The 15,939-nt window shown below is 50.6% G+C and overlaps 1 protein-coding gene across 1 annotated transcript; it reads left to right on the top strand.

Moving 5' to 3' along the window:
- The first annotated feature begins 592 nt into the window (after nt 1-592).
- SARAF (store-operated calcium entry associated regulatory factor) lies at nt 593-15,705 on the top strand. The gene is made up of 6 exons (XM_069104955.1): nt 593-749; nt 9,695-9,873; nt 10,555-10,999; nt 11,880-12,009; nt 13,113-13,264; nt 13,841-15,705. Exons 1-6 carry the CDS (start codon nt 617-619, stop codon nt 13,864-13,866), a joined length of 1,065 nt encoding a protein of 354 aa, XP_068961056.1. The 5' UTR covers nt 593-616; the 3' UTR covers nt 13,867-15,705.
- Nucleotides 15,706-15,939: the final 234 nt, after the last annotated feature.

Consider the following 15,939-nt stretch of genomic DNA (forward strand, 5'->3'; position numbering starts at 1 on the left):
ATCTGTAAGGCGCGTTGCAAAGCGGCGGATACCGTGGGACGGCCTAACAGCAGCCGCCCCCCGCAGCGCCGTCTCACGGCTGCCTGTGGTGACTGGGGCAATGAGCACCGAGGGATGGAGAAAGGGGGGCCTTGCTAGGCCAAGGACGTCCCCGAAACCAGGGCTCCGCCAGCCGAGGCTGCTCCGCTGGGGGTCTCTGGAGGCGGCGGGGAAGGGAGCTCGGAGGTCCCGAGGGGTGGGGCGGGGTGGGGCGGGGTGGGCTGGGGAGCGCGACTGCTTCCCAGGGCGCCTGCGCGGCCACCGCCTGCCCGCGAGGGGGCGGAGACCTGTGGTCAGGCCGGTCCCCCTCGGACGCCGGCGCGGAGCGCAGGGGCGGGGCGTGGGCGGGGCACGCGGCGGGAGCAGCCACTCAGCGGCCGAGACGTGGCACCGCCCCAGTGCCGCAGGCAGGGGGTCGGGGGCGAGCGCCGCGCGCTCTCGCTGCCCGTCTCCGCAGTCCTCCCGCTGCAGCAGTGCGAAGCGTCTGTGGCCTCTCAACGTCTGCCCCGCCGCCCCGGCCCGGCCTCCGCGCCCCGGCCCGGCCTCCGCGCCCGCCCCGACCCCGCGCTCCGGCTCCATGGCGCCCGCGGCTCCTGCCCGCGCTGGCGCCCCGCTGTGGGGGGACCGCCGCTGCCCGGCCCCGCTCTGCGCGCTGCTGCTGCTGCTACTGCTGCCCCGGCCCCGCCCGGCCCTGGCCTGGGACCAGTCCGGTGAGCCCCCGCCCCCCGGGACCCCGCCCCGAGGCGATCCCCCCCTCCCCCGCGACCCCCGCCTCAAGGCGACCCCTAGGGGGCTGACCCGCCCCTGCCCCCGGCGTCCCGGGATCCTGCCCCGAGGCGACCCCCTATCCTGGGAGCCCCCATCACCTCCCAGTCTGTCCTGAGACCGCTTCGTCATTCCCTCTCAGGAGCCTCCATCCTTCCCTTCTGCGTCCCCCCACCATCCCCCTGGTCCCCTCGGGATCCCTGGCTACCATCCCCTCTGCTGTCCGGCCCCCTCCCCTGTGTCATCCGCTTCTACTGCCCGATCGCCTCTCCTCCCGCCATCATTGCCCCCTCCACCGTCTGGCCCCCTCCCTCCTCTCCCCATTCTCTCCGCCCTCATTGCCCCTTCAGTGCCCTCCCTGGCCCCCTCCTTCCCGTCGTAATTCCCCCTTCGCCGTCCATCTTCTTCATCCCCTCCCTTCCTCTCTCCATCCTCCTCGCCTTCATCCTCCTCCCCTGCTCTTTTATCCCCCATCACCATCCCCACTCCCTCCTCTGGAGGCCCCCTCCCCTGTGGCGGCGGCCACCCCCTCTGTCCCTTCACCCCTCCTCGCTAATCCCCGCCCCCCTGCTCCTCTCCCCCTCCCCCACTGCGGGTGAAGGGGGGTGGGGTGGGATCTCGTCCTCTGCTGCTCCTCCTTGTTTCTGTCCCAGCGGCCGAACCCCCCTTCCCTCCACTCGCCTGTGAGCCCCCCCCAGGCGGCATCTCTTGGCTGCCTCCCCTTTGTTCACCTGTCTGTCTGGATGATGAAATCGCCCGAAATCCTTTGTCTGACCAGGCGTGGGCGGGGTGGGGGGAGGTAGGAGGAGGTAGGAAAGGGTAGGCGGAGGATGGGGGGTGGGGAGAGGGAGATGATAGGCCTCAGATGCCAGGCAGATTTGATTCATCTGGATTTTTATTTTTTAAAGCGGCATTTCACCTGGTCCCGTGAGATGGGCGAGCAAGGTCTCCTTATCCTCACCTGCCAGCTGAAGAAACAGGCACACTTAGCTGATTGGCCAAGGTTTCTTGTCTCTACCTCTAATCGTGGCTAGTGTAGACATCGCTAGTATAGACGCTTCATTTAAAGGCTTATTGGATTGCCTCTGCTGGTCCTGGGCTGCCCTGAATGAGAGTGGCACCTGCTTTACAAATAGCATCATGTCATTTTTTAAATTCTACATCTCTGGAAACCAAGGCAGAAAGCCAAGTGACTTAACCTGATTCCTGTCACATTGTTAGTAAAGGTCTGAGGCTAGATTTGAACTCAGGTCCTGCTGACTTTTAAGTCTCAGTATGCCAGCCAGTGTTCCAGGGGAACTTTGTTCTCTCTTCTGTAACGCATCCTCCACAGGGCTGATAGAATATTCTTCTTCAGAATCTTCTTTAGCTCCCAATTATGTTTAGAATGAAATTCAGTCAATCAGGTAGCAAGCATTTATTAAGCATTAAGTAGATGCCAGACAAGGTTAACCACCCGGATTACACAGAAAAAACAAACACAGTCCCTCACCTCCGATTACAAGGAGGGAGGGGATGGGGCGTGTCACCTATGGAAGCCACTATTCACTAAAGGGTTACTAGGGAGGACTGAGTGCCCTTTATCTTTCATACTTTTATGTGAGTGACCCTGGACCAGTCACCTTACTTCTGTGGGCCTCAGTTTCCTTTCCTGCCAAATGGGCAGTAGTGACTCTTTAACAGAGTTGTCCTGGGGCTGTTGGCAGGAAAGTCTATGTGCACAGTGTGGAAGTTTGCTGTTTTTATGACATTTTAAAGTCATGTTCACTTGAGTGGCCCCTAGACAGACATTCCTCCTGGGTGACAGCTTGATGTGGTCTGGGCCAAAGTGTTGTGGCTTTTGGGTCATCTCCTTGGTCTTTAGCCTGGGCCTCTACTCCCGTGGTGGTCCGAAGATGACTGACTGATGAGAAGCATACAGGTCAGTCAGTAAATCAGCAAGGTCAGACCTGTGCTTTGGGAAAATCACAAATTGGACTGGGAGAAGCTTGAGGAAGAGAAACCAACCATGGTCCAGGCAGGAAGTGATGAAGTCTTGAACTAGGAACTTGGCTGGCTGGGTAGAGAGAAGGAAATGGATAAAAGAGGTATTTTGAAATGCCGAGACGAGATCTGGCAGCTGGTTGACTATGGAGGCTGTGAGTGAGGTGGTCCCCTTGAGGGTTCAGAACATGGGGCTGTTTGGGGGCATAGATCATGAGTTCTCTCGTGGACACATTGAGTCTGTGATGTCTGTGGGATATATGTGCCATGCATGAGGCAGTTGTTGTGTGACTGTCGCTCAGGAGAGAGACTTGGGCTGGATATCATCTGCATGAAGGAGATGGACACTGGAGCTGATGAGCTCACTGTGTGAGAAGGGTATAGAGGGGAAAGAGAAGAGGACCCAGATCAGACTGAACCTTTGATTTCACTGGCATAGGGAACTCTTGACTGAGGAGCCTTCCTCTGCCAGTGTGGGTTGGCAAGTGTCAGAAGTAGGGTTTGAATCTGGTCACAGAATGTGAAAGGAATCCGCACTATGACAAGTGGTCATGTACTTGAATCCAAATTCAGGGGGGACCCACCCCTTCTGGCAGATGGCATGACATTCTGCTCTGAGTGGGACAGCTGGAGAGTAAGCCTAAATTGACTTCAGTACAACCTCTGTCTACTCACCACTGCTGAGTCTGTCCTCAAGGCTCATCTCTTCTCCAGTCTGTAGACATCCTAGTTCCTTCACCTATTCCTCATGGTGTGGACTGAAGACCTTCATGGTTGACCTCCTGTCCAGCTTATTTATGTACTTTTAAATTTGTGGTGGCCAGAATGAGAATATTTTCCTTTAGGTGAGGTCTTCTATTGTTGTGCAATGGGACAATCAGCTCCGTCTTCCTGAGAGCTTTGCTCATACTCCCGTTAGCTTTTTTGGCCACCACGTCACACTGCTAAGTCATTGAGCTTGCAGACCCCTAAATCTCACCCCCATCTCCTTCAGAACCCCTGTCCTTTATCCATACCTCCCCCATCTTGTATTTGTGAAACTAATTTTTTGAACCTAGGTGCATGACTTTACATTGATCCCTCTTGAATTTTCATTTGTTAGCCTTAGTCCAATGCTTTAGGGCAGTTTGGGCCTTTTGGGTCTGAATGTACCATCAGATATGTTGGTCATCCCATCTCCCTCCACTTTGTGTCATTTGCACACTTGATGAGTGCACCATCATGCCTTTATTCAAGTTGTTATTAAAGACGTCACAAAGCACAGGGCCCAGCTCAGCTTCCTGACAGACTACTCTCCTGCAAATCTGGCCCCCACTGAAACCTTACCAACTACTCCTTGAATCCTGCCATCTAATTAGTTTGGAATCCACTTGATTGTATTACATGTAGTTTACATCTCTGTTTTCTCCCCAAGAATAGCAGGAGATGCTTTGTCAAAAGCTTAGTAATCCTGTCCCCAAAAGGAAGTGAGGTTAGTCCGGCATCACCTGTGACTGATGATGACAGCAGGCTGGCTCTTTGGAATTAGTACTTCTCTTTCTAGGTATGCACCAATCATTCTTTCATTCCTGGGATGATTCTAGAATGGATCACTGGGGCCAAGCTCACTGGCCCTATAATTTGATGACCATGACCTTCCCTTTTTAGAAAGGGATGGCCTCTAGCCTTTTGCATTCTTTTGGTGCTTCTCCTGTTTTCCATGTTCTTTGAACTGTCACTTACAGTGATTCAGATGTTATATCAGCTGCTCTTTCAGAGCTAAGTTTTATTTAAGCTCATCCAGGGCATCTGGCCATCTTCTTACTGACTCCTTATTTCTCTTGGGTATCTTCTCTTCAGTAGTCACTGTTGTTCTGTCATTTGCAGTGTCAAGGCCATTCTCTTCTGTGGAAAAAACCAAAGTAAGACTGCTTTCTCTGTGCTGCAGTTGTTGTCATTTTTTTCCACACCATACAAGGGTCCTGTCTCTTCTTTAATCCTCCCATTTCTCTCAGTGTACCTACTATACTTTTTTGTTTTTGTCTTTAACTTTTTTTTGCTAGCCTCTGCACATTCTCTGTTAGCATTCTTGATGTGAAATTAGAGTTAGAATTCTAACTCTGTATCCAACCCTCATTCTACTATTTTTTATGAGCCTGTACTACTTTCTTGTAGTCTTTCTGTGTTACCTGACCTTGGTTTTCTCTTCTCAAGTCAGCTTGGGAGCTCCCTTTGCAACCACATCATTCACAGACAAATCTCAGCTTTAGGTGGCACAGTGAATAGAGCACTGGCCTTGGACTCAAGAAGACCTGAGTTCAAATCCAACTTCCAGCATTGAGGGTTTAGGTCTTTTTAGCTTTATGACCCTGGGCAAGTCACTTAATGTCTCTTAACCTCAGTTTCCTCAACTGTAAAGTGAGGATAATAATAGCAGCTAATCTGAGGGGTGTTGTGAAGATTAAATGAGGTGTAAATGCTTTGCAGACCTTAAAGTGCTTATAAATGCTAGTTATTATTCTTCCTATTTGGAATTGTTTCCATGTATCTTTAAATTTTTATCTGCGAGACTCTCCCAGCCCTCCTGGACTGACTTTCATTGTGGCATATTAATCCATAGGATTCTCCTTATCCTCCCTGTGCTCCCTTTGAAGTCTGTTTTCTCTTGATCTAAGATTTGTGTCTTGCTGTGTGGTCACTTCCTCCCTAGGTTTTCCATCATTTCTGCCTCAGCAACCACTTCTTCCTTGTGAGAGCCAGATCCAGAATAGAATTTCCCATTTTTGTTCCTTCTCCTTTTGAAGGATGAAATAATCATTAAGGCAAGTCAAGAAGTTAATCATGGCTCAGCTTTTCTCAGGTCTAGCAGATGTCAGAATATTGAATCCCCCCAATCACTCCTCTGTGGTACTTCTGTGTCAGACTTTGAATCTGTTTCAACCTCTTCATCTATTTCTTCCTTCTGACCAGGTGGTCTCTAGCATATTACAGTGACAGATTCAGACCTGTTTCTCCCTCCTTTGACCTTTGCCCAAATAATCTTCACTATGCTCCCTCTCATGTGTGGTTTCTGAATTTCTTCCTAAGAACACACCTTCCTATCTTAGCTCTTTTTTAGCCTACCTTGTTATGTCAAATAAGGTGTGCCCATCCAAAGCCATGGCACAGGCACAAGTTTCATCCCACCAAGCCTCAGTGATACCATGAGGTCAGCTGTGCCATCTTGGTTGTGGCCTCTAGTTTGTTGACTAAACTCTTGGACATTTGTGTGTGTGTTCTTGAGACTTTGGTTTTGTTGGATTTTTTTTTTTTACTACTACTCTTTTCTTGGGTTTTGCCTCCTGTGAATTTCTGGGTGTCTTTAGGCTATTTTTCTTTGTGGCTGCTTTCTACAGTATCCAGCTTGGAGGCAGATACATACTGGTCCTCCTCTCCTTCCTCTATCCTTTGTTATTTAAAGTCCTTGTGAGTAGGTTTGTAAAATACCTGGCAAATGCATATTTATGGTTTTTGTTAGATGTACTCCATCTCTGACCAGGAATCTGGCAATTCCATGTTTTAAGTTGGGAGCTGAGATGTCCAGAAATCATTCTCAGGCTCCCCTTTCTTAGTTCACTCACCAGCCCTCTTATTTCAAATTCAGCACCTTATTCTGGGAAGTGAGGTCCAAGCTAGCCTCAGATGCTTCTAGCCATGTGACCCCTGGCAGTCAACCACTTTGGTGTCCAGTTTCCTCATTTATAAAATGGAGATTGTGATAGTCCTTACCTCCTAAGGTGGTAGTTGTAATCAAGTGAGGTAATATTTAAAATGCTTTGCCAACCCTAAAGCTCTATGTAGTTCTTCTTGTTTTTAACAACAACCCCATTTACAGGAAGTTTGAATAAATTTGTTTCTCTGTTTTAAGTGCTCACCTACCAAGCACTGTTAACTTCTGAAAGGCTTCTGGGTTTGCAAAGTGCCTTTCTGAGGGTCATAAATTTAGAGCAGGAAGGAGGCCCTCCTCTCTCCCCTTTGTTTTACAGATGAGGAAATCAAGAAGGTCCAGTGACTTGTCCAGGGTCTCACAGCTAGTAAGTGTCCGATGAACTCAGTCAGCAGGTGCTTATGAAGTGTCTACTCCATGCCACCTACTGGGCTAGGTGCTGGGACACAAAAGTGAAAAATGGAAGGGACGCTGCCCTCAAGGAGATTACCTTCTGGAGGAGACCACCTGGGTGCATGGATGTGTACAAACACCAACATTTAAAATAGAGTAGAATAGAAAAAGAACATTGTGTTTGAAAAAAGGAAAAGGGAAAAGATGATTGTGGTCACCCAGGGTTTGTGGAGCAGGAATCTCAGCTCTATGCAGCTTGCTTTTTTAAAGTGTGTGTTACGTAGTGGCAGCGCTTTTCTGAGCCCGCTCCTAAACTTCTCTCTGCTCTCTACTTGGCCGTGTCTGAAAGGTAAGTACCGATGTGCACCTCCAGTCCCCCACCTTATCGGGGGCGGGCAGCACGCTCCTCTGTTGGTTTTCTGGAATTTGTCTTCCTTTGCGTCATTGTAGTCTCTGTGTGAATTGTTCTGGGTCTGCTTTCTTCACCCTGCATCAGTTCGTGCAAATCTTCCCAGGTTTCTTTGAATTCATCTCTTTCGCCATTTCTTGGGGTGCAGCAACATTTCATTACATTCATATATCATAATTTGTTTGGTCATCCATTCCTCAATTGGTGGGGACCTACTTTGTTTCCACTTCTTGCTATAAGGGAGAGCTGCTATGAATATCTTTGTATTTGCCTCTTTCTTTAGGATACGTATGCCTAGTAGTGGGATTAAGGAGTCCAATGGTGCACACACAGTTCAGTGATGTTGAGGGCATCGTTCCAAATCAATTCCCAGAGTCGTTGAACTACATGACAGCTCCAGCAACAGCGCATCCTTGTGCCTGTTTTCCCACAGCTCCTCCAGCAACATGTCATTTTTCTTTTTTCATCATCTTTGCCAATCTGATGGGTATGAGGTAGAAACTCAAGAGTTGTTTAAATTTGCAATTCCCTCATTAATAATTTGGAACATTTTCATACGGCTGTTGATGGTTCTGTTTCATCTTTGTTACATAAACCAAATCCTTATTGCAAGAATTTGATACAAAATTTTTTCCCCATTCAACCCTTCTTCTTTTCCTTATTCTGTGTATGTTAATTTTGTTTGTGCAGAAGCTTTTCAGTTTGATATAATCAAATTATCTATTTTATTATTTGTAATTATCTCTGCCTCTCTTTTGACTAAGTATTCTTAATACATCTCCTACTCAGCCATAAAAAGTATATGATCTGCTTTTGACCAAATTTTTAAAAAATGGTGTATACGATCTTTTAGGTCATGTATACCTCTAGAATGTATTGTGGAAGATGCTGTATTAGGTGTTAGTCTAAGCCTCACTTCTGCCAGACCAATTTCAATTTCCCAGCAGTTTCTTTTCTTTCTTTTTTTAAAATAGAGAGTTCTCTCCCAAGTAGTTTATGTTTTCCAGCTTGTTAAACACTGTGTTATTGAGTTTTGTCATTTCTTGTTCTCCCTTGTCTAGTCTGTTCTAACTGAGCTGCCTTTCTCTTTCCTAACCAACACCAGATGGTTCTGATGACTGAGGCTTTATAGAATAGCTTGAGATCTGAAAGTGTTGTGTCACCTTCTCCCCTCCCCCCCAAACTCTTTTCATCATTTCATGTGACATAATACATCTCTTATTTTTCACATGAACTTTGTTATGCTTGAGCACCTCACATCTTTCCCTGGACTGAGCCCTTCTGAAGTATCTTCATCCATGGAATCTACCTACCTTTGCTCTAAACCCTTTGAAATCTTCTTTGCCAAAATTTTGGGATCATTTTAGATTGTGATCAAATTTCCTCTTCTTCTTGATCACAAACTCTAGGGGGGAGTGAGTGGTCACTTCCCCAAAGGGTTCCTATAATTTCCACTTAAGTAATTATTTGGTTTTTTTTCTTTAATTTTTTTAAGCTAAATTATTTTTTTCAATCCATAAGCATTTATTTTCTTTCCCTAATACCTTTTGCTCCCCTACTAGAAAAAAAGAACAAAACTTTTGTGATAAATATCGTTAAGATGTGTCCAGAAAGTATCTGACTCTTTCTGAGTCAATCCAGTCCCTGTTGGGATATGGTGTCTCACCAGTCCTCTGGAACCATGATGGGTTTGCATTGATTAGACTTCCCAGTTCTCTCACAGTCACTCCTTTTCACAGTGTTGCTGCAATTGTATAAATGGTTCTTCCGGTTCTACTCGCTTCTCCCTGAATCAGCTCATGCAGGTCTTTGCAGGTTTCTCTGAAATCAGCCCTTTTGTCATTTCTCACAGCACGGCATTATTCCATTCCATTCATATACCACAGCTGATCTTTTATTTTCTAATTGATGGGTACCTCTTAGTTGGCATTTCTTTTCAGGAGGCATTGTTTAATTGCACTTTCTTTAAAGGCACATTTTTACACAGAAGAAAATTTTTCCCATGTGTTGTGGTGGTGTTTTATTTTGTGTGAGTCCCTGTGCTAAGTGGTGGCATTTCCCAGTTTCTGCTTGTAAGCTGACCTAGGGACCCAGATCTGTGGACCCTAGAGGTCAGGTGGTTTGGCCCCTTTGCCATCCTGTCTCCCTTGGTTTTTCCCTGTCGAGGCTGGGCTCTGGGCCTGAGGCCTGTGGCTCCCTAGGCCCTTCCCTGTATGTCCAGTAGAACTCTGCTGCCTTTCTGACCTGGTAATGCTGTCCAAGAGCTTCATTTCAGCCTGATGACAGGCCCCGGGCCAAGGGAGTTGTGTTGACTGTGGAGGTGGCCAGGAGTGACCGAGAAGCTCCCTGGGCGGTAGCCAGGCTGGGGATCTCTTGTCCTCTGGCTGCATCATGCTGATGTTATCTCTTTTGCTCTGTAGAGAAAATTCTGCTCCGGGACATCCAGGCTCTGACCCTCCACCGAGACCGCTTCACCACTGCGCGGAGGACTGCACCCATCCCTCAGCTGCAGTGCCTAGGGGGTTCTGCCGGATGTCCGGCTCACATCCCTGAAATTGTGCAGTGCCGCAACAAAGGCTGGGATGGCTTTGATGTTCAGGTACCAGCAGCGGCAGGGCTAGGAGGCGGGCTGATGAGTCAGGGGAACCGCTGGCACCCGATCAGTCATCTGTCTAGGACAGACTGCCTTTATTTCAGAGGCAGAAACTCAGGTCTCAAGAAGGGAAATGACTGGTCCAGGGTCATACAGGGCATCACACTGAGTCTTCTCACTTCATTGCTTTGATGCTCTGTGCCCATTCAGTTTCAGAGGACCTCATTTGCTGTCGTGAGAAGCATCATGTACTTACTGGTAGTCAGAGTCTTCTTTGGAAGACGTCCCTCAGACCTGGGTTCAAGCTCAGATTCTCATATATACTGGGTGTGTGACCCTGGGCAAGTCATGGGACTTCTTGGTGGCCTTCCGCCCCCAGTGTTCCAGGAGGTTTAGGGGGAGGGGAGAGCAGCTGTTGATCTGTATTGGGAGAAGGGGTTTCCTCACTGGAATCTCAGGGTCTGGTTCTCCACCCATCTTCTCCCCCAAGAAAAAGGCAGATGACATTTTATACATCCCAGAACCAGGAAGCTTGGAAGTGTCAGGATTGTTGGGTCATAGCCGTGCAGCCACGAGAGACCCCGTCGTCCGGGGCCACACTCTATAGAGAGAGAGGCAGGAGCAGGGCCTGGAGGCACCTTCCCGGTAACCAACGGAAGGCGGCTGTCTTTTCTCTGCCCCCTGCAGTGGGAGTGCAAAGCGGAGCTTGATACGTCCTACCGGTTTGGCAAGACCGCTGTGAGCTGCGAAGGCTACGATTACCCCGATGACCCCTACGTGCTCCGCGGCTCTTGCGGCTTGGAATTCAACCTGGAGCTGACCGAGCAAGGCCGGAAGAAATACAAAGATGCCAGCGGCAGCAGCGCCAGCAGCCACGGGAACGCCTACGGCTCCAACTACTTCCCCGGGTACGTTGAGAAGATGGACTCCCCTGTGCCCTCCAGCACCAGAGGCCTGCTGGCCGTCGTCATCCTGCTGGTGCTGGCCTTGGGCGTTTATAAGCTCTTTCTGAAAGCCCAGAGCGAGGATCTCCCCCCGCCCTACACTGAGCATCCCCAGGACCACCAGAGGTTCTTCCAGGCGTCCCCACCCCCGCCTCCTCCTCCCCCAGGCTTCAAGTCCTATTTTACAGGTATGTTGCTACGGCTGCTCCCCCCGGGATGGCTTCCGGTGGCTCTCGCTGTGTCCTTGGAAGGGACGGAATGTCACTACCCCCAGAGCTCCCTGGGTTGGGGGGGTTTCCAGGGCGTTGTGTAGACCCCGTGATCCCCGGGTTAGAAGCAGGACCGTAGGTGACTTAGGGCGTTTGTTCGTAGGGCTTGGCTGTGCTGCCACCCCGGTGGTGTATTGGTAAAGGTCAGGGGTTGGGTCAGGAAATTCCCAAGTTCAAAAGTGGCCTCAGACACTTCCTAGCTGGGTGACCCTGGCCATGTCACTTCACCCTCTTTGTCTCAGTTACTCATCTGTAAAATGGGCTGGAGAAGGACATGGCAAACCCCTCTAGTGTCTCTGCCAAGGAAACCCCAAATGTTGCCACACCAGAATGGTGATCATTTTTCTCATTTGTGAAATAGGTGATCCTCAGGGTTCCTTCCGGCAGTAACCCCCTGATCCTGTGCAATCCAAGGTGGAACGACCTTGCAGATGGTCCTGTCCAAATCCCTCATTTTACTGATCGCGAAACTGAGGCCCACCTTCATTAAGGGAGCTGAGTTAGAGAATCTGGTGGTCAGGGAGGGGACTACTGACTGGGGGGCCTGGTGAGGGAAGACTTGTTTCTTGTGGACTGTGTGCTATCCAGGAAAGAAGAGTGGATGGGGAGTTGGAGGGCCCGGCTTTGAGCCTGGTTCTCATGGAGAATCTTGGCCCTGGGAGGAGACTTGCTAAGAGCTGGTTGGCCAGGCACCGTGTGGAGGAAGCCTTCTCCGGGGCTGGGGGGCTTGGCTGTCCTGGGGTGGCCTCCCCTGGGAAGGGGATTCTGGGCTAACACTTGTCTCTGCTTTTTGCATTAGCATCGGGTACCCCCGGATGGGGCTTTGGCAACTCTTTCACGGGTCCCCAAGCGTTTGGCCAATCTGGCCCTGGATTCTGGACTGGATTGGGGACTGGTGGCCTTTTAGGCTACTTGTTCGGAAACAACAGGTACATCCCACGCACTGTCACCTCCCTCCTTCCCTCCCTCCTCTTTGGGTTGTGCATCCAGGAATCCTCATTTTAGGGTTTTAATGGGAGTGAATTGAACTTCGTTAGCCCGGATTCATGAAAGTCACAGGACGGGCACGGGGCAAAGAGCTGAGGCTTGGGGTCAGACTTCCCTTTGAGTACAGGGCCAAGGCTCCTTCTCCCACCGTTACTCGATAGAGTCCTAGAAATGCCCACAGTAAGACGAGAGAAAGAAACAAAGGCAGGGAGATGAACCCGGAGGCGATGCCGCTGCCTGTGTTTGCTTAGGAGATGGTCATTTACTCAGGATATCTTAGGGAACCACTGACACTAGTCCCTGACAGTGACTGACAGTGCCTGGTGCGTAGTAGGCAGTTAATGAAGGCTGGCTTACTTCACAGAATTCATAAAAACCAGCAGCCTTTGCACATCATGATAACAAACTCCAGAAACAGTGGGATGCGGAAGGAAGTGTCAGCCACAGTAACTACAAAGCGCTTCAGGGTTGTGGGAGTCATTCACACTCAGTACTGCTTTACAAGAGGCTCCTTAAGCCAGGAGAGGTGGTGTGCTCTGGTAATCCTTATCCCAGAGAGGCTGAGGTTGGTGGATCCCTCGAGCTTGGGAACTCTGGCTACAGTGGTCTAAGCACTTCCATCAGCTATTTGTACCAAGTTGGGCACCAGGCTGGCCCGTGTTGGACATGGAGCAGGTCAGAGCCATTGTGCTGATGGGCAGTGAGGTCGAGCCTGGGAGTGGCCACTACATTTCCAGCCTGGGTGAGGCAGGGAGACCTGAGGGGCTGTGCTATGCCAATGGGATGGCCAGGTGGAATCTTTAGAAAGCTTGACAGAGTAATGAAGTCCATTCGGAGGAAATTAGAGAGCTGAGGTCTCAGGGGCAGCAGAGTGAAGGGCCCAGAGACCCAGCACTGTTTGGCTGGATCTTATTTCTAAGCTTGTTCCTTCCCCCAACCCCTGGCCCCCCAAAGGATCACATTGGCTTGAGATTGGGTCTGAGTCACCAACTTAAGGCAGAACCCCCGGGGCTGAACCTTCCCTTTGTCCCCTCTTGCTTTCCAGGGCCCCGCCCCTGTCGAACACCTGGACTCATCCTGCCTACCCTCCCCCGTACTTCAGCACCTGGAACAATCCGGGGCCCCCGTCCGCGCCCGTTAATTCCCGGAGCTCTGGGTCTGCCTCGAGCTCCGACTCGGGGACAAGGACCACATCAGGTGAGTTACAAGCCTTGATGGCAGTCCTTCTTCTGTAGGCTGGACTCCCCACCACTGGGGCCCTGCAGCACAGGCCCCTGGAATCCACCCAGAGCCTTTTTAACAGGCAGCTCCTCCTCCCTGCGCCTGCCTTCTTTTAGAATTTTGAACTGACTAGATCTGGGGTAGCCATTCCCATGATTGGTTTAGGGAGTGCTGCCCAATGAGGCAGTTTCCTCTTACTGATGGCCCTGGCACCCTCCTGTGCAGGGTCACACAAGTGGGAATGACCAGAGCTAGGTGTCACACTCAGATCTGATGAGAAGCAGTAAAATGTTCTTTCTTGGTCCATGGGCTGGGTTCTGTTGACCAGTCATGTTAATGAGGAATGGAAAATTTTGAGTTCTGCCTTATATGGAGCACTTGACCTTAGAAAAAAAGTAGCTTGAATCGAAGCATTGTGGCACACCTGCCACCTCTGTGCCATCTGGGCTTGGCCCCAGGCCTTTAGAAGAGATCCAAGGCCACAGCGCTGGCTGAGCTGCTGCCATGAGCGGTGGGACGGGCCTCATGGAAGCTTTGTTCTTCTCGTTCTAGGGTTTGCCGCCACCAAAAGACGCTAAGAAGATCCGGTGGATGAATAAAACCTTCAGACGCAAATTTCTTATTTTGGGGTCATTTTCTCTTTAAAAAGCTGTGTACTAAGAACTGTGGGAAGCAAACTTATTCGAGTTTAGAGGCAGATGATTGCTTGTAACACTCTTGGTCATCAGTTCTCTAATGTAGCTGAGAGTCGGTGGACTGAATGTGTGGGCTTGGCCACCCTTGGCTGCCTCGGGCAAGTGGCTCCGGCAGCTTCTGAAGGATGCATGCTGTCCCTGCCCCTCTCCCTGTCTGCTTCCCTGCAGAAGAGAGGACCACAGAACGAGCCCCTGGTGAGGTGCTGGCTGGGGAGAAGCTCTTCTCCAGCTCGGTTTCCATTTCGAGGGGCTGCTTTAAACAGTTGATGGGAAGTAGACCCCCAGACCCCATCTCCCATATCAGTTTTATTCCATTGCTTTGTAGGATTTGTTTGGTGATGGGGGCAGGTTTTTCAAGTGCTTCTCAAACTGAGGCTGACTAATCAGATCAGGCTGTCTGTACAAAGTGAAGCTTCTGGGCACAGCGGGAGGGGGTGGTCAGGAGGAGGAGAAGGGGACAGGGGTGCTGGTAGCAAACCTTAGAGGAGGTGCCTTTTAGAAGCTACAGGAGTAGACTTAGGGCAGCCCAGGAATCGCTGGTAGCAGCCCATGTCAGATGAGGGGATGAAACCCCTCCCACCTGGGGAGTGCCCCCTTGAGCCACTGAGAAGTGAATTAGGGTCCCACTTGATTTTTCCTCCTGCAGAGTCCCTTTTTGGCATTTTTACACCCCACTCCTGCTTCCTTCAGCTGTTTGTTCCCCTTGTGCTGTAAGGCTCAGTTTCTCAGTCTCAGACTGGAAGCAGAAGGTTCAGAAAGAGCTGGTTGTGATCTCACAGCTGTGGACAGTCCCAATACTTGTAGCCCCTGGACTGCCCTCTGTGCGCTGGCCTAGGAGACAGGGCAGACATTATAGCTGCATCAGACAGCTGGAAAGCACCTACTTCTCCAGAACCTCCTCTCGTCCCCAAACCACGGGTGGAGGTGGGCTGCTGGCTAGTGGAACTTCAATCATCTCGGCCTCAGTGGCAACACTGCAGTTGGGAAGACCCCTTTTCCTTTTGATCAGCCCTGGCCCTGTGCCCTTTCTGCCCAGCAGGGAATGTGTGTTTTGTTTGGTGATTTTTTGGTATTAGGCAGCTATTTTTCAGGTGAGGAGAGTCAGGAGCTAGGCTGGGCTCCCTGTTGGGTTGCTTCAGGAGGTGTGGTTGGGAAGCCTCTCCTTGGAGGCCTTTAGGCAGAATAGGGAGCCTTGGCTTGTTGCAGCATGGGCTAGGTTAGGGGGTGACTGGGGACCTGCTAAGTCTGGAGATTGTGTGATTCACACCTGTGCCCTCGGAAGCCCAGTCCTTCTAATGCACCACCACTGTCCATGGTGCTGAGGATCCTGGAGGGCTCCAATCAATCAACAGATCAATTTAGCATACTCTGCCAGGCACTGTGCTGGGTGCCCTCGCTGGGCTTGCATCCATTCTGACCAGAGGCAGCTTGTACATAGCATAAGTGTAGGGGTGGGCGGGTGGGGGGAGGGGGAAGGCTGGTCTGCCCAGAAGGGAGTGCTGGAGGGGGTGGGGAGGAAGTGGCTTCAGCAATGCCGCCACTGCTGCTGCTGTGATTGACCTGGTGTCAAGGGTGTTTCAATCCTCTGTCCCCTTTAAATCTGTGTCTTTGCTGTTGGCACCCACAGCTGCTTGTGCTCCTTCTGTTTGTGTTGTGTTCTGTAAGACGCCTCTTTGCTCTTTTTCCCTTTCTTGAACTTCAATAAATTAAGCTTGGCCCCAAGGGAGTTCCTGGCTGCACTTTGTTCCTGACTACCTTTTACTCTGGGTGGGCCGTTGGCATGGCCTCTCCTTGTTTTGGTCCCACAGGGGCTGCCACTGCTGTGGCAGGGTGGTTAGGGGCAGGTGGGATGCTTTGTGTATCCTAAGAGGCTCAGTATTCCAAAGCTGAAAAGACTGCTGGGCCTGGTTGTGATGGCCATGAGATAGAACCTTGCCCTTGTGATAATCTAATGGG

This window comes from Petaurus breviceps, unplaced genomic scaffold, assembly GCF_028583685.1.
Source record: "Petaurus breviceps papuanus isolate PSGF00001 unplaced genomic scaffold, PetGlider_PUasm1.0 689, whole genome shotgun sequence".
In the NCBI taxonomy this organism is placed as follows: domain Eukaryota; kingdom Metazoa; phylum Chordata; class Mammalia; order Diprotodontia; family Petauridae; genus Petaurus; species Petaurus breviceps.